This window comes from Bombus pyrosoma, linkage group LG11 (assembly GCF_014825855.1).
Source record: "Bombus pyrosoma isolate SC7728 linkage group LG11, ASM1482585v1, whole genome shotgun sequence".
NCBI lineage: Eukaryota > Metazoa > Arthropoda > Insecta > Hymenoptera > Apidae > Bombus > Bombus pyrosoma.
Genome location: NC_057780.1, coordinates 2,021,307 through 2,044,305, shown reverse-complemented (window position 1 = coordinate 2,044,305; position 22,999 = coordinate 2,021,307). Strand labels below are relative to the sequence as shown.

At 39.2% G+C, this 22,999-nt stretch overlaps 2 protein-coding genes across 14 annotated transcripts; both read left to right on the top strand.

Annotated features, from left to right (window-relative positions):
• Window positions 1–347: 347 nt before the first annotated feature.
• On the top strand, window positions 348–16,895 carry LOC122573017 (rho GTPase-activating protein 21). Of its 13 annotated transcripts, XM_043738849.1 has the most exons (23): window positions 358–678; window positions 766–1,278; window positions 3,012–3,073; window positions 3,822–4,037; window positions 4,113–5,028; window positions 5,162–5,248; window positions 5,469–5,555; window positions 5,629–5,946; window positions 6,071–6,142; window positions 6,249–6,369; window positions 6,576–6,683; window positions 7,410–7,521; window positions 7,622–7,705; window positions 7,904–8,116; window positions 8,215–8,622; window positions 8,742–8,906; window positions 8,987–9,367; window positions 9,479–9,626; window positions 9,751–9,884; window positions 10,052–10,966; window positions 11,088–11,232; window positions 14,489–14,799; window positions 14,932–16,895. In XM_043738849.1, the coding sequence occupies exons 3-23, from the start codon at window positions 3,023–3,025 to the stop codon at window positions 15,913–15,915; spliced, it is 5,976 nt and encodes a 1,991-aa protein (XP_043594784.1). In that variant the 5' UTR covers window positions 358–678; window positions 766–1,278; window positions 3,012–3,022; the 3' UTR covers window positions 15,916–16,895. The 13 variants fall into 13 exon arrangements, with proteins under 13 accessions (XP_043594797.1, XP_043594786.1, XP_043594784.1 ...); XM_043738862.1 differs by lacking the exon at window positions 14,932–16,895 and adding an exon at window positions 12,919–13,346 and having other exon boundaries at window positions 348–1,278; window positions 14,489–14,625; XM_043738851.1 differs by having other exon boundaries at window positions 357–1,278; window positions 6,252–6,369.
• Window positions 16,896–17,206: 311 nt separating this feature from the next.
• Window positions 17,207–22,950, top strand: LOC122572902 (mutS protein homolog 4-like). The gene is made up of 16 exons (XM_043738569.1): window positions 17,207–17,352; window positions 17,506–17,656; window positions 17,755–17,825; window positions 17,922–18,070; window positions 18,234–18,427; window positions 18,598–18,719; window positions 18,791–19,008; window positions 19,099–19,296; window positions 19,380–19,566; window positions 19,668–19,807; window positions 19,905–20,008; window positions 20,116–20,335; window positions 20,429–20,644; window positions 20,725–20,933; window positions 21,084–21,273; window positions 21,399–22,950. Exons 1-16 carry the CDS (start codon window positions 17,256–17,258, stop codon window positions 22,311–22,313), a joined length of 3,381 nt encoding a protein of 1,126 aa, XP_043594504.1. The 5' UTR covers window positions 17,207–17,255; the 3' UTR covers window positions 22,314–22,950.
• Window positions 22,951–22,999: the final 49 nt, after the last annotated feature.

Here is a 22,999-nt window from a genome sequence, read left to right as displayed (position 1 = left end):
ACAGAAGTTCGTGTCTTTTGAAAATTGACGATCATAGAGCAATTCTGCTTCCAGATTTGTGTTTGGGGCGAGCAACTCTTTAAGGATCAACCAGTGGATATTGCAGAATAAAAAATAAATATCTTTTTGTTTGAACAATGTTATAGGCAGCATCTTTATCAACTATTGGTGTAGCACTGTACAAATACCGTATTTAACAATTAACGTATAGATGTCGTTCGCAGAGATCGTGGACGTATACGTTAAAAAAATAAGGAGATAAACGAGGATTGCACGATAGAGAAGGGAGTTAACTAACGCTGAGTGAGCGGTATTACGTACTAGTGGGGCAGTGAGGATGGCTCACGGTGGAAAGAAAAGGAAAGAATACGAAAGAAAGAAAATGTTAAAAGTAGAGGAAGACGGTTAGAATAATGGCGGGCACAAAAGTAGTGTTTCGTGACATTTTTTTCACAATGGCTTGAAATTAAATTACTTGCAAATTGTGCAAGAATATCGTAAAGTATATTCTTGAGCTTACTTTTTCTCAATTTCCAATGACGGCTACCTTAGCGAACTTTACTATCGTCACTGTGCTCGATTCTCTTAGGTCGCCATATTACTGTGCCGTGCCGTGTAGTATCGTACTGTGTCGTGGACGTTATTACTTTCGTACCAAGGCCCTACAAATATGTTAAAGTAATTCGATATATCATTGCATTTAACGAGAATTGAAAATAAGATTAGCGGATATGGTTTGTACAGATTTGTTCGATTAATTTATAGCAGATGAGTGAATCGAAGCGTCGATTCGATTGACATGAGGTGCATTTATGGAAGACGGTCGACTGTTTATTCCGAAATATAAAATAAGAGGAGAAGAAGATCGGTAATTGTTATTCTAAAGTGATCATACGGATACGTGTATCGCTCATTTATAATTATGTATCTGCTGTACGTATACATATATTGTCAGTTTACGACCATGTGTCCGTTTGAAAATACATTGATGTAAAAGGTAATTGTGACAAAACGTTCATCACAAAGAAGATTATGTCTTGGAAAACGAAGATTGTCTGCCGCCGACACATCTTTTATGGCGAGCATCTTCGTAGAAACACACTGACCGAAGTCTCTTTTTTCGATTCGTCCGCGTATAGTTGGTGTGGATGGACTTTTTAAGAGAGAAGAAAAAAGTCAAAGGGATATCCCTAATTAATTTATCCCTGTATCAGGGAAAACGAGGGAGTAACGGCAAGGGCGCAGCGAACACTCGATGCACGACACTTCCTACTTAAGGTGTGTACTTGATGTACTATGTAGGTATTAGTAGTAGCTACATTTCTCTCTCTTTCTCTCTCTTTCCCTTTCTCCCTCTTCCCTCTCTCTCTCACTCTTTCGTGCGCTCGCGCGTGTACGCCACACTCAGGTACACTGTACACCTCTCCTTTTCTGCTTTCCTGCTTTCCTCCAGTTTTATTTTTCAAACATATGCAATATCATGTGTTGCTTTCAATAATATACGCTATTTCATTTATCCATCATTTTATATTTTATACGATCGCCTAAAAATCGATGAACTAACGTTATAAGACGGTGTTTTTTTTAATACTCGATCGATGTAAAGAAGAAAAATTGATTGGCATTCGTGTCATATTCACGGAAATTGTGTTCGTTTCTTAAAAGACGGATAGAAATTCAAACGAAGTTAGGTACTCTTTAAGAAAACACTTTATAGTCGTTTGAAAAACTTATTGAACCAGTACTATGTAAACTTTGTCGAAGAGTTAGGATAACTGTGTACTGTATATATATGTTTTCGTTAATACAGCGAAATAACGTAACTTCAGAGAAAACAGCCGAATGCATTCTTAGTTTCTTATCGTACGCTTATCATAATAATCCCGAGCGTAAATATTAAACAATGTCGAACCGTTTCGTTTATCACCGATGTGAATCGGTCGGCATAATTCAAAAAATGAGCAAATAATTCGTACACTAAGTCGATTCTATTCGAACGGGCAAAATTAAAAGGAAAAAAGACTTTCACCCTATACTATAATTTTATGTAGATGTAAACGCTAGTGAGAAAAATGTATTCTGAACGCGCAAAAAGGACACATATCCAATGTGAATGGAAAAATAGAGAAGGACAGCAGAATCTTTCATATTGGCTATCGCAATGAAAAAATTTCTATTCTTTATACGTAAAACTGCACGATGTTTTCGGTTAATCTCGATGACCGACGAAACGATGATATCTGCGGCGTTCTAAAATACGATAAGGTTCAGTGGTAGGATAAAGAGAAAATCAAGCCGTTTAAAAACATTGGACGTGTTTGATCGTTCTACATATGTAAAATAGGTTATACGATTTGTTATTTTAACTCCTGCTGAGATCGAAAAATCTGTTTTTGTTGGAATGGTCGATATCACAGGAGAAACACCGTTATTTTTGTCTTTAAAGTTTAATGTGTATTACATTTTGTAGTTAACCTCGCTGTGCTATGGAATTACAAGATAATCAGGTTAAATCGACGTAACGAATCATTCGAATGAGTTTTCCTTTTTCTCGTGTCATGGAGGATAAGTAAGTCAAGCGGGACAATGAAAGATATTTCTGTTTTTCTTTTTTTTTTTTTGGTATTATTATTCCGACCTGAGTAAATTATATCAAGAAAGTATGTCGCGTTACAGAGAAAGTAGAATGGCTCGCTGCTCGGCCGTACTATGTGCGCGCGCGTATATACGTAGGTATGTACATATACATGTGTACATTAATTCCAATATGTATAGTACACTTTAGGAACGAAAAGCACACGACTGATAAGACAACTTTCATACATTGTAAATATGCGGAGAAATTTTGGAAAAGCAGCTTGTTCTATATATATATTACGACGTAGAATCGAATACAATTGAATTCTCGATTACTTATGGTAAATAGTATTGCCAATGTTTTTCACTTTGCCAACTTAAGATACTTTGGTAATACGAATGTACAATGACGCTAAATTATCGGTTGTTTTCAGGAAACGGCACAATGGCTGAGGACCGAAATAATTCCCAACGGTTGGTTAGGCAGGCGCACACGGTACGTAATACCAAACGATCGTGCCAAACTTCGATTCGGTTTATTTTAGTGAGCGAAGCTGGGAAACGCGCACTTTCCAGACATAGCGCGAGGGTGGGAAGGGAAGAAATTGAAAGGATCGAGTCACTGAGCGCTTTTCCAAGCGCTTCTTCACCATCAACATCTTTTACTTCATGCTTTCACACTCATTAACTTTTGCTGCCACTTAACATGTCTTAATGATTTTAAATTAGCAATTCGCCTGCCTGCCGTTACTTTCTACCGTGTTTTTCTTTTCGATACGCGTTTCTATTTCTTTTTCCTTTTTAGCTTCACCGATTCTTCCTTTTTCTTCGAATTATGCCTTGCTCTCACATTGTTCGTCGTTGTTACTTTATAATAAAGAAAAGGTTTTGTCGCAAGCAACATCAACGCTAATGCCTTGTTCCTGTAAATGCATCGGTTGATCGGTAAGACGCGATATTCCTCTTTTGCTGTTCATTTCACCTGCTTTCTGTATTTTTCTGCACCTTTCTTCTCTTTTCTTTCTTGTTATCCACCGATACCAGAACACACGTCTATAAAGGGGGAGAAAGAGCAAGGAGCGGGGGTTAAAAAGGGGATTGTAGCGTTCGATCGTTTTAATATCTTGGAAACAAACTAAAGTAAAATCGTTAAGAATGGCATGTGTGCCCATATATGTATGCGGGCAGGATTCGTCTCAAGTTCAAGGTTGAAGAAAGAAGAGAAAGAATAGAATTTCTTTTAGATAGAACACGGTTCGTCACCGCCTCCAGTATCGACGCTTCCAACAGGATCAGGTGGTGGTGTCGGAACAATCGCTAGTGCGATAGCAACAACGGCAGGCGTTCAACGATACGATTCGCCACCTAGAGGTCCAAGAACGTTATTGTTGCGCCGCGGAGAAAATGGTTTTGGCTTCACCCTCCGTCATTTTATCGTTTACCCACCGGAGTCCTGTTGCGTAAGTATTCGTTTAAAATTGTGACTCGATTCGACACGTTCTCGACTTTGATAGAAAATGATGAATTTCCATTAGATGCTACCAGGACACGAACGAACGAGGATAGACGAGCCGATGGATACGATATTCGTGAAACAGGTACGCGGGAATTCGCCAGCAGCCGAAGCAGGGTTACGTACAGGGGACAGGGTCGTTTCTGTCGACGGAAGACCAACGCGCGGTGAGCAATACGCGAAAGTAGTTCAACGTATACAGCAGGCGGGTCCGTGGCTACGACTTCTCGTGGTCTCCAAAGAGGACGATATCTTGCAAAGATATTTCGGTGAAACTGCTCACAATCCTGAGACCAATCAACGACCGCGCCTTCGTTCTCCGGAGAGAAGTGGACACAGACAACGCAGGTCAGTCAGTATGATTCCGAGTTTGTCGCCAAGAACAAGACAGTCTTGGGTTTGTCCCGCACGAAGCTCGATGCCGACACCTCTATGTCAAGAGCAAGATTCACCTCGACAGCTGATCGACGACAGTGTAGGAATCATCGATAAACATCAGCAACAATTGCAACGAAACATCGCTAAATCGAACATTTTTGTTGGAACACTGACGAGAATACATGAAAATATCGCAAGCGCTGGCACTTTACTACCCGGTGATCGGCAATCGATAGATACGAAAAATGGTACTTCTTCTCTGCCTTCGTCTCCTGGACCTGAAAAAAAGGTAAATGATAAATTTCCGATACTACCGCAAGGACTTCAAATCGTATCGAAGCGAGCGAAACAGTTCGAGTCAGGGCGATTATTAAGCGACGATGATGAACCGACTGGTGATCGAATCAGCCTCTATAAAAGCGAGCTGTCGAGATTATCGACTAAGCATAGCGTGCCGAACGTTGCCGTTAGAAGAAGGGAATTTGAATCGAAAGCCGAAGCTCAAGAACCGAGAAGAATACCACCTGTGCCAACCAGGGAAACCAAATCCTTGGATAGTGGTAAGTTTTCGCATTTGTTCCTTCCTTCTTTCTGTTTTACTAATCTAAAGGTACGTTTATCGTGGAATTACGAATAAAATGACGTAATTCTTTGATTATTGTACATTCTTAATATACTACTGTGAATATCTAGGTAGCGGATTAAAAGGCAACAGAATAATACCTGTAGGCAGCAAACACATCCACTGCGAACCGCCGGGCAACTATAACACGTTAGAAGGTAGAAGAGAGAGTCGATTTAGTTAAATGTTGTGTTTGTGCCGGTGTATTTCTCTTCTCTCACTTATTCACTAATTTACTGATTCACCCATCTCTTTAATCCTTCTCCGCCCCTTTTATCAGTCTTACTTCCATACATACACACATCCTTCCTTCCTCTCTCTCTCTCTCTCTCTCTCTCTCTCTCTCTCTCTCTCTCTATTGTTTTTGTACCGTTCCAGTGTCCGTCGCACAGCTTTTAATGTTGTGCTACTACATTGCTCTGGCCAAGCACGAGGTTTACTTGTTTCGTAGGCATACACGTTTTTGTACGTTCGACGCCATGATATTAAAAACTTACTAATAACTTGAGACATTGGTTCGATTTCAAAAGTACTCTAGTGTTTTGTTGTTTTCGCATGATTTATATAGAGACACCCAATCCGAGAATCACAGACGGGGAAACAGTACGGCCGAGGATTCGTAGCAACAGCGCTGAATCATGGGAATCTACGAGTACAAGCAATTTGTTAAATACCGTTAGACTTCACTGGTTTCAACGACAGGACGATACCGAACGAAAGCGAGATACGAACGGAAATGACAATAGTGTTTACGTTGATGCAACTAATATATGTGATGGAAAGGAGAAAATTGTCGAGAAAGGGTCTAGAAGACAACAACAGGATGGTTACGCGCAAATCATCAAAGCTGAATCTGGTTAGTTTTTTCGTGTTATTTTATTTTCTTTTCTTTTCGTAAATTCGATGAAGTTACATCATCTTAATTTGAATTAATCGATTAAAAGAGGTATAATTAATTAATGATTTTGGTTGATTCAAAGGTGTATTGCCATCGGATAATGATATGCACAATAACGAAGTTGTATTCAGGCGGCAAAAGAATACGCAGATTGGTACGTATTTATATCTATATTTATATTTGTCTAAGTATCAAGTATCGATAAGTTTAACGAATCAATCTGCTCACCAAAGAAATTTGTCTCCATTTGTTTTCTTTAGCAGACGAAGATCGTGCCACAAGAAGGGTATCTTACTTGAAAGCAACTTGGGGCGAACGAATTCATGTCGACAGTGATTTGGAACTAAGCGACTCCGAGCCCATTACCCATACTTCTAGAAGGTAAGTTGAGGAGATCGCTGCCACCATACATAGAAGCTTTTTTCTTTAGGTCTATCCACCTATGTTTCTTTCTCCTTCTCTCTGTCGTGTACGGGGTATAGCATCTTTCTATGATGTTTGGGGTGTGGATCACTTGCCTGTCGTAGTATATCGTAGTTGATCATTCGCGAGTGTACATCAAGTTCTGCCTCCGTCCATATTTTCAGCATTCATAAGAGATGGCGGCTACCGCTACTTCCAAACGATATAGCATCGCTGCGTCGCATCTTCGAGGAAGTGACTCAATCGACGAGTTTAAACAAAAATATTAATCGGTGAGGATAGTACTATGCAGAACTGGAAAGAAGACTATCGGGATGGCACAAGGGCAAGAGGGATAGTCTGCTAATTTCTCTCATCAGACAATACAAATTTTGGAGTAATACGTTGCATGTGTATGAGATTAAGGTGGACCTAACGTATTACGATCAATTGGGTGCCCGCATTCTATCCGCTCGTTTTCTTTTCAATTCTGCACTGTACATGTTGAGAAAATTACAAAGATGGTGTATTCTGTTTTCGCAACCGTCTTGTCTTTTACCGCGTTTTCGTTATAAACGTGTCCTAAATACATGGTATATTTCCTCGTTACTGGTTGCGATTGAGCGCAACATATTAATACACTTATCGCTCGATTTAACTGCTTCGTTTCTAACAACAGTAATCACTAATCACTAATCACATTCGTGTTCGTAGAAACGCGTATTAATTCCATCCTATACCTTCGCTGTATTTGTGTTTGTAGCTGGTACATATTGTTGGTTGGAAATAGATAGTGTTGGTAACGAAAGATGAAGGAAAAGAGAATCGCGTCGCTGAATTGTCCAAATGCATTCGCTCCTTTTGCTCTTTTCATTGTTATCGTCCCTTTCGCTCTTTTCGCTAGTCTTATCGTGGTACGATTAATGTGGAAAAAGAATTGATCATGAGATTTCTTGATCAATTAGACAAATGTATGACAGTAGTTATCGTATTAAAGAAAGTACGCTGGACTTTTTCAGCGGCAATTCTATTTGTACTGGCCGGGAAGCAGCGACTGGCATTATAAAAGACATCGGACAAGTGGAACGAGAGGGACCTTTACATGTCAAATTTACTGTACTTGATGGCAAGGTAATGATATATATATTATGTATATACAGGTTCACTGACTGTAATATATGTAACGAGGTGCATTTAATCATGTCATTTTTTACGTTTTATTCAATTTCAGCGATCTTCCGATCGATCATGGAAACAGCTATGGGGTGTTCTTCGCGGACCGATTCTCTTCTTTTATAAGGATCGTCAAAATCAGGTATCCAAAAAGCGATAAGTATTTTCAAGTTGATCGAATTTAAGATTATAATCTATAAAATTTGTATATTATTATTATTTACTATATACAGTCTTTGCCTATCGGATTGGGATAGACTTTCGGTTTTACGTTTCTCTCTGGTATAAATTTTTATATAAATGGGATATATATATACATTTGTTTTCGATTTTTTTTTAGAGTCCTTCGTTATCCTGTGACGGTGAAAATGTAGCTCAAAGCGTAGATGTGAGATGTTCCCTTGTAGATATCGCAGAGGATTATACGAAACGTAAACACGTATTACGGTTAGCAAATCCGAACGCAGAAGTTTTGCTACAGACCGAAGACGCAGCGTCCATGGCGCTTTGGCTACGAGCTCTACATGAACATGCTGCTGCTGAAAAACCGTCCGTAAGTTAAGATGTTACAATCTGTAATCTTCATTTATTAAACTGTAAGCTTTGTAACAAGTCACTCAACCGTTAGTTTTGTTTTGTTTTGTATTTTAGGAAATTGCTCATAATAGTACTTTGAAGCAACAAGCTGTCCCGCAAACTCCAGGTCCCACCAGCAGTTCTTCAACGTGTCAAACAACCACGAATGCTAGTCCAATGACAATGTCGACTGGTAGTGGTAGTGGTGGTCAGCGATTAAGCCCCCTTCCAGGGCATAAAGGCATCAAGAAGTTAACTTCGTTTAGGAACAGATCTCCGACTGGACAATCACCGATAAACAAGACTCGAAAACCGAGTCAAACGATCGATAGTTTGGTTTCTCCAAAGACCAAGACATGGAAGGGTAGAGTCGCAAAACAATTGCGGAGAATGCATGGACAAACGGGATCTCCTTCTTCACCAACAACGCAACTACCACCAGAGGGTGCTACATTCAAAGTACCGCTTGAACTTTGCCCACCGGTGATTGCTTTCATCTCTCTCTATTATTTTATTACCCGTATTTTCTTCGGTTAACGACAAACTTTCTTACTAAACTCATATTCTAATCGACTAAACTAAATTTTTTCGTTTTCGAATAGTCATCTTTCTCGGAATATGTGCCATTGATCGTTGAAATGTGCACGAGTATTGTCGAAGCGAGGGGTCTCGAAGTAGTCGGTATTTATAGAGTACCCGGTAACACTGCCGCTATTTCACATTTAACTGACAGCGTGAACAAAGGTTTCGAAAATATCAATCTCCAGGTAAAAATATTACATCGTCATGCAGAACGATTATTCTATTATTACATTACTGATTATTCGACTTATCTTGCTGCTTCTAGGATCCTAGATGGAGCGATGTAAACGTAATATCTTCTCTTCTGAAGTCGTTCTTTCGACAGCTCCCAGATTCACTACTCACCGCAGAATTATACCCTATGTTTATCGATGCCGATAAAGTTGAGGATCCTCAAAGAAGAATGACAACGATAAGGAAGTTGCTCAGGGATCTTCCGGAACATCACTTTGAAACTCTCAAGTATTTGATGTTTCATTTAAAAAGAATAGTCGAACATAGCGAGGTTAATAAGATGGAGGCAAAGAATTTGGCCATCGTGTTTGGTCCTACATTAGTTAGAGCCAGTGGTTCCAGAGACAATATGGTTACTATGGTTACTGATATGTCGCATCAGTGTCGAATTGTCGAAAGCTTATTAAACAACGTATGTACCTAATCTATGATATTTTTAATTCTGTTCATATAAACAAGGATGAAACGATGAAAGAGAAGCATTTTTTGACTGGAATATTGATGATTACACACCTGGTTATAGGTAGATTGGTTCTTTTCGGACGATGATTTGGACGATTTAAGTCGACTGAGCGTGAATCTCAGTCTTCCAGCTGACACTAGCGAGATCGAGACTACAACGTCGAGTAATAATCATAATCTCTTGTTGAACAACATTCAGAAAGTCGAAGGTACGATTTATAAATGGTCTACTTTTGATTGTTATTCTTCGATATATTTGATTCTGCGTCGCAACGATACATTTTTCATATTTCTATACTTAATTTCGTTTTCAATTTTGTATGAACGAAATAGGACGCGAAATGGCATCCGCTAAGGACATTGTATCATCTATTATATCCGCTGCTAATCGAAAAATACAAAGAAGAAGAAAGTGTCAAGACGAGACGGATAACGAAACTCACGAAGTCGATAAGGTTTGGTTTTATGTGAGAGATATAAATGTTTGACTGTACACGTACTTATATTTGATTTATTTAATTTCCACAACGAAATGGTGACGATTTGCTACGATTTACATTAACGTACACTTATGTAGACTAACGCATATTAACGCATTCTAATTGTTGCAATGTCGCGTTTGTTTCATATTTAGCTGAGGATGAAACAAGAAGCAGAAAACCTTCAAAATCGGCGAAGTATGGCATTGAACGAGAGGCAATGTTCGGTCAGTGAGATCGTTTTAATGCACGAAAGTCAGAATCAGTCGAATCGTTCCATCGATCGATGCGACCGGTCACCGACGCTCGATCAGACTGCGATTACTAGCGCAAGTATCGGTAGTTCCGATGTCATAGCTGATTGCACAATTAATAACCGTGATTGCACGTTAAACAGTCACGATGATGTTTCTTCGGAGAAATCGAACAGATATTTAAATCGTATGGTAGAGTCGGTTCCATCAATTCAACCGACTCATCGCTCGGCCGTCTCGTCGGCTTCAGAGTCTTCCCGACTCTCTAGCGAGACTGGCCTGAGCTGCTTCGATGCAAGTTCGACGCTTTCCAGCGCTTCGAACGACACGAAACAAAGCAATGACGAGGTTACGATAAGAACGTATGCTGGATTGAGCGCATCTACTCAAGAACGTATACGAAGATTTGAACAGGAAACAAAGGCAATGTTACAGAGGGATCGGAATCGACAAAGACGCGAAGCTGAAAGGAGAGAAGAAGAGAGGCGGAGAATCGAAATGGAATGGCAATTGGCTAAACGTGAAATGGAAAACGACGATCTGCTCGACAGTATAGTAGACACAACTGTGACAACACCTACTACTTATCTTTCATCCACAACAAGACTTTCTAGTTTTAACGACAGGCTTGCCGATAAATCTTTCCTCGATATCGGTTCCCGATCGACTGCTCGGATGCCGTCTTTATCGATAGCTGTGCAGCAACAACCCACGCCGGTTAGACGAGTGTCGCAACTCGCAGACGAACCTGCTACGATTCTGCCCTCGGAGAACGTCTCGAACACTATTATAAAGAAATTGAAAACTGATTCAGAGGTAAGATCGCATCGATTTCGAATCTGATCGCAATTCGATTACAATTGAGAGATCAAATATTTGCGAATATAACAAGACGCCTGTTATTTTACCATTATTACCGGTTTCTTGAAACTTATAGCAATCACTGGAAAAATCTACGACGCTACCGCCAATTCGTTATGGCAGTTTGGATTCTCTGCACGAAACGCACAACATTTCTCAGTCGTCGCTTTCACCGACCAGTCAACAACGGAAACCCCTTTCCAGTGATGTCTCGGACGATGGTTAGTATCGATGTATCAACTATTCTCCTGCGATATTCGTATTGTGTCCATATCCTTGTTTTATTTTTCTAAACTGGAACCTAAACTGATAGCTATAGTGTGAAGCTTGTCTTTGAATCTCCTGGGTGTATATTTAGTTGTTGGTTGATCCTCCTTAATTATTCTTAATTATCGAAATACGAACTAGTCGAAAGAAATGAATACGCGATACGTGCGCGATATCAATGTTGTCATGTGTTCCGGCACTGACGATTATCATGAAACGTTAACTCTCATCCTATCTATGTATTTATTCTCTTTATATTTTTCTCTATCTAACGTTGCTTCTCCGACGCTCTTGGTGAGTGTAGCTGGATCTTGTTTTCTACAATGGACTCAGAAGATTCTGACCATTAACAAAAAGCTTTCTAGGTACTCTTTATTTGTTCTTTCTACTCTTTAACAGATCTTTATGAGTAACCGTCCGATATTGCACGATAGATGCATACGGTTATTTTCTTTAACTTTATATCTTTCTACAGACATTTCGAGGTTGTTGTTTCTCTTCTTTCCCTCTTTCTTTTTTTCCATTACTAGCTCTTGTTCAATATTATAATATTTTCGCGAAAAGCCGACGATACAACCGGGCAACGATGGCACATTGCATTTTATGTAGATCGAAAGCACCTTGCTACAAAATTGTTTTTTATTTTTTTCGTTTCGTGCATGCTAATACGTATAACTAGCTCTATCTCTATGAATATCGAATGTCAAGTTGATTAAGCTTGATCGATTAATCAGTTGCGCGCTATTGAGATTAGTTTCAACGTGCACACTGTGATTATCAGTCTTATATTTTGTTTTTCTCGAATCGGGTTCGATCATTTTAAAACACGCAATCGGCTAGTTACGTTGAAAGCTTTTTCTTCGCATCTGCATGTAACGTACTAAAAACGACAATGTCGAAAGAACAAAAAAGAAAAAAAAGAGAAAGAAAAAACAGGACTATTCGTCGGGTACCGCAGCTTGATCGCTTGCTCGCTGAATTGTTCGCTTTTGATCTTGGCGTTGAAACTGCCTCCTGCTCGTTCTTCGAACGAGTCTCACCTAAACTCTCGGTGTATTACCTACTATAGTATCTGTAATTAGATGTGACCGTGCAATATCTTAAATGTATAAAGTATCTTTATAGTTTTCTATATTTCCCTTTCTATTTTTTCGTCTTTCTGGAACACGATAAAATCCTATTTACAATGTATGCGTGTATGCGTGTTTGTTTGTTTGCGCGTGTGTGCGTGCGTGCATGCGTGCGTGTTTGCGCGAGTTCAATTAGGAATATTAAATACGAAAGAAGAGGCGTGTAAAGCCGAGTGAAAAATCGCCAATACGAATACGCGATAGTCCGATACGAACTGAAAGAGTAGAGAAGAAAAGAGCGAAACAAGAAGGTGGTGTCAAATGAAAGAAAAGTAAAGAGGAAATAGATTCTATGGAGGAAGGTATATTAGAGGTAGATCGATCTGTAATCGATTGGAAGATGAAGGAAAGAAGCCGAGAGGGTGTAAAAGTATGGAAGAGGGGCAGGGGCAGACTCCTCGCTTTCGTGTTCGTTCGATGGTTTGCTCGTTTGTCACTGCCAGAAGCTGTTAGTACATGTTCTCGATGGGGTGTCGATTATGACGATGCGAATGCGTTGAACACTCTTAGGCAAACGGCAAATCCCGGTTTCTGGTGGTACATATCGTCTCACCTACATGGTACCGCAAGCCCCTCTGGTTCCGCCACGAAGACACCGGGCCCATCGTCAATGCCAATGTCCATGCCGATGTCAATACCAATGTCAATGCCAATATCAATGCCGATGTCAATGCCAATGCCAATGCCAATGCCAATGTCGATGCCGATGCCAGGGCGAATGCGAGTGCCAGGGCCAGTGTCAATGTCAGACGCAGCCGACATCGATGTTGTGCAACGATCATCGACACCCATCGCATCCTCCTCGGGAGTATCACCGGCCTCGGAGCCCTCCGAATTCTCGGAGCCTATCGAGCCCGTCGAGCAGTCACCACCGCGAGGGGTGTCTTCGGGCTCAGGGGCCGGATTGTCTTCCAAGACTATAAACAGGTTCCTTCGAGGTAAATTACTTCGTCTGCCAATAGGAATACCAAGTCGTAAACTGCTCGACTATGGTTGTGACTCGCTCATACGAATGGCTTTACACTCTTTATTTCTGCTAAACGCACGTTAACAAAACATCTGTCTCCTACTCCGAGTCTTATTTATCTTTATCGCTTTATCTCTGTCTCTTTCGCTCATGACATCTCCGTCATTCGAACGCTCCGTTGGTTATCGCGATGGCTGGCTGTTTGTCTATCCGTCTGGCTGTCTGTCTATTATCCTTCTTTGCTTTCGATAAACATAGTTCTTATCGATCAAAATCTCCATACGTACTACGATTATTGCTCCCTTTTTCTTTCTTTTCTGTTTTTGTTTTCCCCAATATTTCCAAGTTCTAGACTGTCGCTACTGGAAGAAGAAACAAATTGCATTTTCTGTTATTCGATGCTTTCTCATCGCTGCACGATATTCTTTTCATTTGTTTCTTTGATTTCTATACACATTGAAGATGGCAAGATGGTAATATTCAACGTTATTTGTGTTTCTCTTTCCTTCTCCTTTGTTTTACATCCTCTCTTCGTTCGTTCTTCTCTTCCTCTTATCTCTCTCCGTTCCCTTTATTTCCTCTCGTTCTTTCCCTACGTCTCCCTATGTGTCGTACTTTTGTTGCGTCTGCTCTTCGCTTCAATTAAGATTTGCTAATCGATCGAGGTATCATCGTGGTTTAATTATATTCGATGCGACGTGCCGAGGGGTAACAAAAATCGAAGAAAATATCAAGATGAGAGTAGCGAAGGGTGAAACGGATATACGACAGTTTTTGATACTGACCAATCGTTATCAATTGCTGGCAGTAATACCGCGTAGCAAGAACGACGATAGAAATGCAGTTTACGCAAATTGTGACTTGTAGTTGCTGTTTCATTCACGTAACAATACCTTCCTAACGAACGGCTCAAGCTCGTTATCACGCTCGTTGTTTGCTGTTACGCGAACGACCATAATTTTATTTTGCGGTCGAGGACAATCACGACCATCGTTCGATGCTTTGTGTGTGTTTCTCGTTGAACCGTTCGCTTCCGATTTAATATACAGGTATCATCATGATCGGTAAGATCGGTAGACGTGTTTCTATTAAAGCGAATCGATTGAATTGCAGGTAGCGATTTGCTGACCAGCTTGACGACCACGTTCGATCGTAAATGGAAGTCCCTGGTAAACTCGTCGAATCAAACGATACGTGGATCCGCTACGGAGAATCTGTCTCTCAGCGACGAGGACGCTGCGATAACGCGAGACTCGCAAAACTTGCGAAATCAACGAGGAGGAGGAGGAGGAGGAGGAGGGTTACGAGAAGAGAAAGAAGAACACAAAACAGCTTGTCCTCAATCATGCTCGATTGAAACCTATCGGGATCCGAGCCTCCATAAAACATCTATTGAAAAGCATCAATACGTTCGTCAAAAAAATGCAAGTATACACTCCAAGTCAAAGCGAATTAATGAAATTGAATAAAATTTAGTGTAATCGTATAGCATCCATAGCACATATGCGCAGGTACATTCATTTACTCATACCATTGGTTGTTTTACTCATGCGCAGGATGCTCCGGAAAAGGATACGGATTCATCGGTAACAGAGAATAGCAGCGTCGATCGACCGGATAATACCGATATGCCGGATAATGATCGAAGCGCTAACGTACGAAAAAGGGTCGAACCAAAACAAGAGCAATTGCGATCGAGCAAGGAAACAACGACCACGGCGACGGCGACAGTTTACGAAGCAAGTTTAGCTGCGAACGAACCGCAAGAATGCTGTAGGCACGAGAAGGAAACATCGGTGTTAGCGCAAAATGGTGGTAAAGCGATCGACGATGTGAAAGATTTTCGACACGATGTCGATTCAGCGAATTATTCGAACAAGCTCGAAAAATTTGAAAGTCTGACAAATTCCGAAGTCAGGTCGCGGCTGAAAAGATCTGAATCTTTAAATAAGAGATCTGAAAATACCACGTCCAAGTTGAAGAGGTCTGAAAGTTTGAACAAACATTCTGTCGAGAGGCTCTCGTCCCCGACCAATGGCAAGTTGAAACGCTCTGAAAGTTTGAACAAGCATTCGGAGAGATCCGATTCTCCGAACAGTAAATTAAAGCGATCGGAGTCGCTGACAAAAACTGAAAAAACTGAGTGTAATATTAGCAAGAGACGACAATCCGTTAGAAAAGATAGTGCGACGAAATTAAAACGAAAAAATGGTATGCCCGAACGATCGATCAAGCGCAGGCACACTGTAGGTGGTACTAAGGATTTCGATAAAGTACATTGGTTGGATAATAAACTGCAAGTCGAGGCTGAGAGAGTGGTCAGAAACGAATATAGACCGAAGAAGAGCCAATTGAGAACAAGTTCTCCGGATTTAAGTACTGGTCGTATCGGTCTTACCGATACTAGTTTTCTCATCGAGGTCAGTTTTCGTGGCCCGAGTAACGTCGTTTTTAACGTGACTAACGCTCGTCCACAGTCTTTACCGGATACTAGCTTGACTTCTAAAGTGTTTAAAGTACCTCTGGAGAGTCACGTGTAACGAATTCGACGTACAGCCTGTAAGGTAAGGGGCAACGAAGAAGAAACAGCTGGCAAAGCGTATGAAGCGAAAAGAAATTACCGTGAACGTCGATATTTCGCTTATCGCGAGCATCGAAACGCGACGTTTCTTTTTTTTACATCGCAGCGTGTCAATTATTTACGTACCGTACTTGTAACCCGAGCGCGATTGTGTGCAATTTTTTGTACATATAACGTATATGTATATAGATTATATAGTGTGTAATTAAAAATTATAATTCTGAATGTTCTATAAGTGGTGCGCGTATGTGGCACCATTTGGTGCGTATGTATATTGCCCACTCTCAATAGCGTTACATAATATCGGATTAATATCGGAACAAGCGTTGTAACCCATAGATTTTCTACTTCTTACAATTACAGTAACCGAATACGATGCGATTATACACATCGGCTGTGTGATGTCGGTCAATTTCATCGACATTTATCATCTGTCTATACTGTTTTAGACGTATGTATTTCCAGAATGGCAACGATTCGCTAATATACGTTGCTCATCTTCCCAGAACGAGTACTACTCGTTTCATCGATTATATACCCGTATACAGACTGGATTTGTTTGTACGTTTAACACGAACGCGATCGAACGGTGGTATTTCTTTTATTTGATCAAACGTGGTTTTATTATTGAACGTAATCGATCGATAAGACCGTGAGATCATGTAAGGCAGCTTATGAGCCTGACAATCTTAGATTTATAAGATTTTCTTAGACTTGTAAATACTTATAGACACGAATGTAAGTACGTAACGAATGAAACTGTAGACCGGCGATAAAGCGATATTTATTTTAAATCCGTAACAATCGTGATACTATTATTTATTGAATATGCGAGATACCTGGAATTGGAACAAGCATGTATTATCTACGAGTACATGGTATCGAATTTGTAAATAAATCTTATATATTGCTAAATTAAAAACCAATCCAACTTGTTAATTAGTAGGTATTTTCAATCTTCTCCTGCATAAACTTAAACGATGTATGCATATACAGACAGTGTGAGGTTGACCCACGAAACCGCCTCTCATTCGGCGAGGCAAGTAAGAGAAGTAAGGTGAGCCGTAATTAAATGCGTTTAGAAGAGGTTTTGACGTGTGTTCAATTCAAACGAAGCGAATAAGTTAAATAATTGACAATCATTGACTCGCCCCGAACCAGTACATACCTTTGGAATCGCCAAATTTTTTCCCCAAAAAGAATGTAGATGGCGCGCGCAGTCTTATGTATCTATTTGCCTTCCATTTTCAAACTCGTTGTCGCACATTTCACCTTGATTTTTCGATCGATTCAAAGAATATGAACGTAATACGAACTGAAACAGCTTTAAATGCACCAAGAAAACAACATGAGGCACGATTCTTGCAAGAATTCAATCATCCGTTAACGAAAGATCGTACGTAGCGATTTTGTTGCGAATACGTATAACCAGAGAGGAATTTCCTCTCCGATATAACCAATCATTTTTTCGCACGATTTTTTATCGATCCTTTCCTCTTTTTCATTTTTCTTCCATTTTTCTTTCCGATATGTACGTATATCCTTGCAGATAGGAAATTTGACATGAAGACAAAGCGAAGGAGAACCAATTGGAAATCAGCAGCTACCACTTCGAACAGCTATTCCAAAAGTCCGAAATTTCGTAATGCTCCAGTGCCGTCTTCTTTATTAACCAGTACATCGCGTTATTGCGTTTCCAGGTAAGCCTCGAATGAAACGGTTTGAACGGTTCGTGATCAAATGATCACATACGCTGTTCCTTATCGATAATGCTATGTTCGGCCATTATTACAATTAGATCTGCAACAAAAACTACCACGGGTCCTAGTTCGAGCTTGCTCGAGTCTGCTTCTGGTGGTACAATTCTCGGTTAGTTTTTCTTTCTCTTCTTCTTCTCTTTATTCACTTTCCGGATAATTATACATATAAATAATTAATTAAGTATAATTTGATTCGATCGAACAGCCATAACGACCGGCCGAGGTGATGCGAGATCGGAAGTGGGGATGGCCGCGTTGAATATCCGATGTCCACATTTGATTCTTTGTCAGATCAGCGATGCCCAGACTTATATTAACGCGTTAAGCAAATTGTATTTATTCGATCCAACGGAAGTAAGTGCTTTTAAATACATACATATTTCCATCTATCACCGTATTAGATTTAAAAAAGTTTCAGAGCTAAACTTAATTCAATTGATTCTTTGAATGAAATACTATGCGTAATCGACTCTGTTCGAGGGGCGTACCAATGATGATTGCGGTTTGAATATTGTAGGTTTTGATGCCAGACACGATATGCGAACGTACCACGGGGAAATGTGCCCTTTACAATTCGATAATGGAGAAATTTCCTGAAGTAGAGCTAACCGCAATATCTCGTGTACACTTTAATGACACAGTCGGACTGGAACGAATCAAATCACTTTGCAACCCTGAATACTCTTCGGTGGAATTATTCGTTAAACAAAAGTAAACGTTACTTTCAGTCGATAATAATGTGATTATGCATAATATATGTACATGTATCATCTTCCATTCTTTTTTACGCGTCTAATAATGTATAATAAAAAGCGTAATATAAATCTGGTACGTGGTCTTAATGTTTTTAAAGTCGAATATACATTGGTGCATGATTACAGATATTACGCATTAGCCGCGGCTGCAGCACTAGTGAAATACGTCGAATACACTCAACGTATTATTTACACTCCAAAATCGATGAAAATCGAATTTCAAGGATCACCGAACGCTACTATGATAGGTAATGGTGATTGTATCGATAGAAAGAACTAGAAGATATAGTAGAAAATATTATTGACTCCATACTCGTAGATTTGGAAAGCGCACAAAGCTTAGAGTTAGTCCAGTCGCAATGTGGTCGACGAAATATCAATTTATTAGGTAGCTTGGATCGTTGTTTAACGCCAATGGGTAGGAAACTTTTACGCTCAAACATACTTCAACCCCCTTGTGAAGAACGCGTGATTCTCGAACGACAAGCCGCCGTTACCGAACTGGTATCCAACTCTTCGTTACGTGCGTTAATCCAGGTTCACATTTTATTATTTCTTTCTGATATTCGATTTTATCATATCGTCCTGTTATTTAGCTTCAGTTTTTTTCCATTTTGAAACTTGTAGCCCATCATACGACGACTTTATGGCGCTGATAGACTTCTGGCTTTATCGACGATGCCAACTATGCACGAAAACAGCGTGCAAAATGCAGAACACAATTTAAATTACGTTCTGTTATTGAAAAATTTATTAGACGTCATACCCGAACTTGGAAAGATATTATTAGCTGGTGAGAGTGACCTCTTGCGCAGAATTCAAAAGGTTCGTGCAAATTTCCCATCGTGTCTTATCATCGTACGTACGTGTATCGTTGTTATCATCTCTATTTTTTTATCATCCTTTAGAAACTGGAAAGAGACGAATTTCGGTTAATGCGAGAAAAGATTGTCGAAACTATACATCCAGATGCGAGATCAGTAACTGGATACACATCTTCGAATATGCAACGTTGCTTTGCTATCAAAGCAGGAATTAGCGATCTGTTGGATGTTGCTCGACAAACCTATTGCGAATTAATCGATGATATGAAAAGTTAGTAAATAAAATTATGTTCGCGTCCTAAAAAAAGAAGAAAAGAAATAAGAGACCTTTATATGTAAAATGACCCATTTGTGTCCCTTTTCTTCCGGTAGCTATGGTGGAAAATTTGGCATCCAAACACAACTTAACTTTGTCTCTAAACTGTAATGCTTCTCTGGGCTATCATATTCAAGCGATATTGCCGCGAAATTTAAATACTGAAAACTTTAATCTACCATCCGAATTCATAGAGGTAAATATATATTTTCAAGTATTGTTATTACATAGCAGTTTTGAACGATAACATATAATATAATGAGAATATAATCGGATGATGATCCAACACCTAGGTACGGAAGAATAAACGAACGTATACGATGACTACCAATGCGCTTGTGACATTGAGTCAACAGTGTACAATCGCATGTGAGGAATTGCACTTAATGAGTAACGTGTAGGTATCGAATGATCGAAAAAGAATTTTTACACTAGTTAATCTGCGATGAATTTTCAATGCGTTATATATATGTGTAATGGAATACATTATTTTTCTATAAACAGGCTTCTCGCTAACTTGCTACAAAATATTCGAGAATACATTGGCAGTATGTTCCAATTGAATGCAGATGTCGCAGAGCTGGACCTGATAACATCCCTTGCTCAAGTCAGTTCTCTTCAGACATATACGAGACCATTGTTTGGATCTAAATTGGAATTAGTTGAATCAAGGCATCCAATAATGGATGTTTTTAGTCTGGATGGTCCCATACCTAATGATGTTGTAATTTCTTTTACTTCGATATACATACACATATACCGAGTACTAGAAATGTCTACCTTATAATTACCTTTCTTATTCCCTTTCGTGTTACAGAATGCATCGATACCTCGGAATCTATATGTAATTTCTGGACCTAATATGAGTGGCAAGTCGACTTATCTTAAACAAATTGTTTTGTTGCATATAATGGCACAAATTGGTTGTTTTGTACCAGCCAAGAAAGCGATGTTTCGCATCACAGACCTCATATTCTGTAAGATAGCCATCCGCGATGATATCGAATGCAACGCTTCCACGTTTGCTCTCGAAGTAAATAGTACTACTTCAATGTCAAATGCATGTATATAGTTTTTCTAATTGCACTAAACTATCAATTTTTTATCATGTAGATGAAGGAAGCCCAGTATATTTTACGTTGTGTTACGGCAAGATCGCTCATCATTTTGGACGAATTGTGTAAGGGTACTGCCATTGAAGAAGGCGCTTCAATCGCTTGGGCCATATGCGAAAAACTTTTGAATACAACTGCTTTTATTTTTGCTGCAACTCATTTTTCTTATCTAACGAAATTAGCAAATCTATACTATAATGTGACAAAGTATGATTCTTTTCCATGTAGATTTGGTATCGATAAATCTCTCTCTCTCTCTCTCTCTCTCTCTCATACTTTACTTACTTACCCTAGAAATATGTAATTATTTTTCTTCAACTTTTTCATAAAATAGCATCTTAAATTATCATATTTCAGTCTACATTTTGAAACGACAAACGTTCGAGGAGCGGAAACTGATAATTGCTCCCACCGATTAACCTATACTCATCGATTAAAATCCGGTGTGGCGGCATATTCTGACGATTATGGCATCCTTTTAGCTGAATTATCTGGTTTGCCAAAGGCAGTTACGGAAAAGGCACGAAGATATGGTTCTGAACGAGTGGTATTTATCGTCTGTTAATTCCTATCGTATTATTCCTATTACTATTACTTTCTCTCTCTCTCTCTCTCTCTTTCCTCTCTACTACTATTGTTCCTATTGTGCAAACGTATGATTATTTCTGGTAGGTTACGGATCAAGTCACAGCTAAATCGATTGTATGGGAAAAAACATGTTATAGCATTCTAGTTAAGTTGTACGAACTTTTAGAGACTGAAAAGTTTCATCAGGAGCAAGTGATCTTACTTATCCGACGCTTCGTAAATCTTTGGAGACATCAAGATTGCAAAGACACTGTACAAGAAGAGAAGAAAACGACAAATGAAAATGACATCAACACACAGAAAAGCAATGGAAAGGATATCGACACACAGAAAAGCAATGGAAAGGATATCGACACACAGAAAAACAATAAAAAGGATATTGACACACAGAAAAGCAATGAAAATGAATACGTAGAAGATATCGTATCCAATAGAACGAATATCATATATTCTGGAAAAAATTGTAATGAAACGGAACGACACGATACCTATGAAACTACAATTTATACAAATACCAGGTCGAAAGAGATTCCTCTTGTCTTGTCTAATACTGCAGGTACCGATATCTCAATGAAGGCACATCAGATACAAAGTGAAACTCTTAATTTTGAGAATGATTCGTCCAGCATAAAACATAACCAGTATTACATTTCATCGAATCACTCGTTCAATTCGATCGATCCTACATCTTCTTATTTAGTACCAACTGAGAATATTTCGAACAAATCTGACAAAATTTCGTTATCGTCGGATTATGTAAAATTTCATAAACAGTTTCTGGAAGCCTGTGCTTCTACAGGTCCTATTATCGATAAAACTATTCCATCTCCATCGTTTATTCCATCGAACGAGTTATCATCAGTATCGATGTCAATGATCGAAAAATCAACATCACAATTGTTCGAATGCTGTCTCTCGGATGATGATTTCGAACTACCCGATGTTTCTTGCAGCTCAGTTCTTACAAATTCAAGTCAATTGACGATTAACAGAACTTAAGTGGCTAGGTCCAAAGTTATCACTTATCTTATTTTCCTTGATACACGTTAGAAGTACATTCATAATATTATAGTAAGCAATATTATTCGTTTCGTTTTACTTTATGTATACTCCCTTATTTTTTTGTAGTTTTCTTTTAGAAATAGCGCTATCAAACGTATTGGTCTAATGTCAGCACAGATATGTCTATGGACTAAATGATTAAAAGTACTAGGATTCACATATTTGTCTCATTTTTTCCTTTATTCTTGTCCCATTTTCTCACTCTTTATATTCGCAAAATTATTTGCTTTTACATTTGAAGCATAGCTATTCGCTTTTTCTTTTTACCGTCAGATTTATTTCCCGTATCTTCCTCTCTTTTAAGCTTTTTTATTTATTTACGTCCATTTTTCCACCCTCCCACGCTTTCTTTTCCTCTTTTCACCTTCTTCCTTCGCTACTCAAACCTTCCATATCCTTTTGTAGCATTCTTTTTTCTTTTCTTCTTCTCCATTCCTTTTCCCACCTCTTATTCTTTATTCTTTCCTCTTGCCATCAAATTGTTACATATCTAGTTGACAAATGAATATTAAATAGAAGTGTCACACTACCGGTGTATATGTATTACTTGAGATGCATGTAACTTGAGATGAATTATGCGATAGATATACGGAAATAGAAACATGGAACATAATCCTCAAACC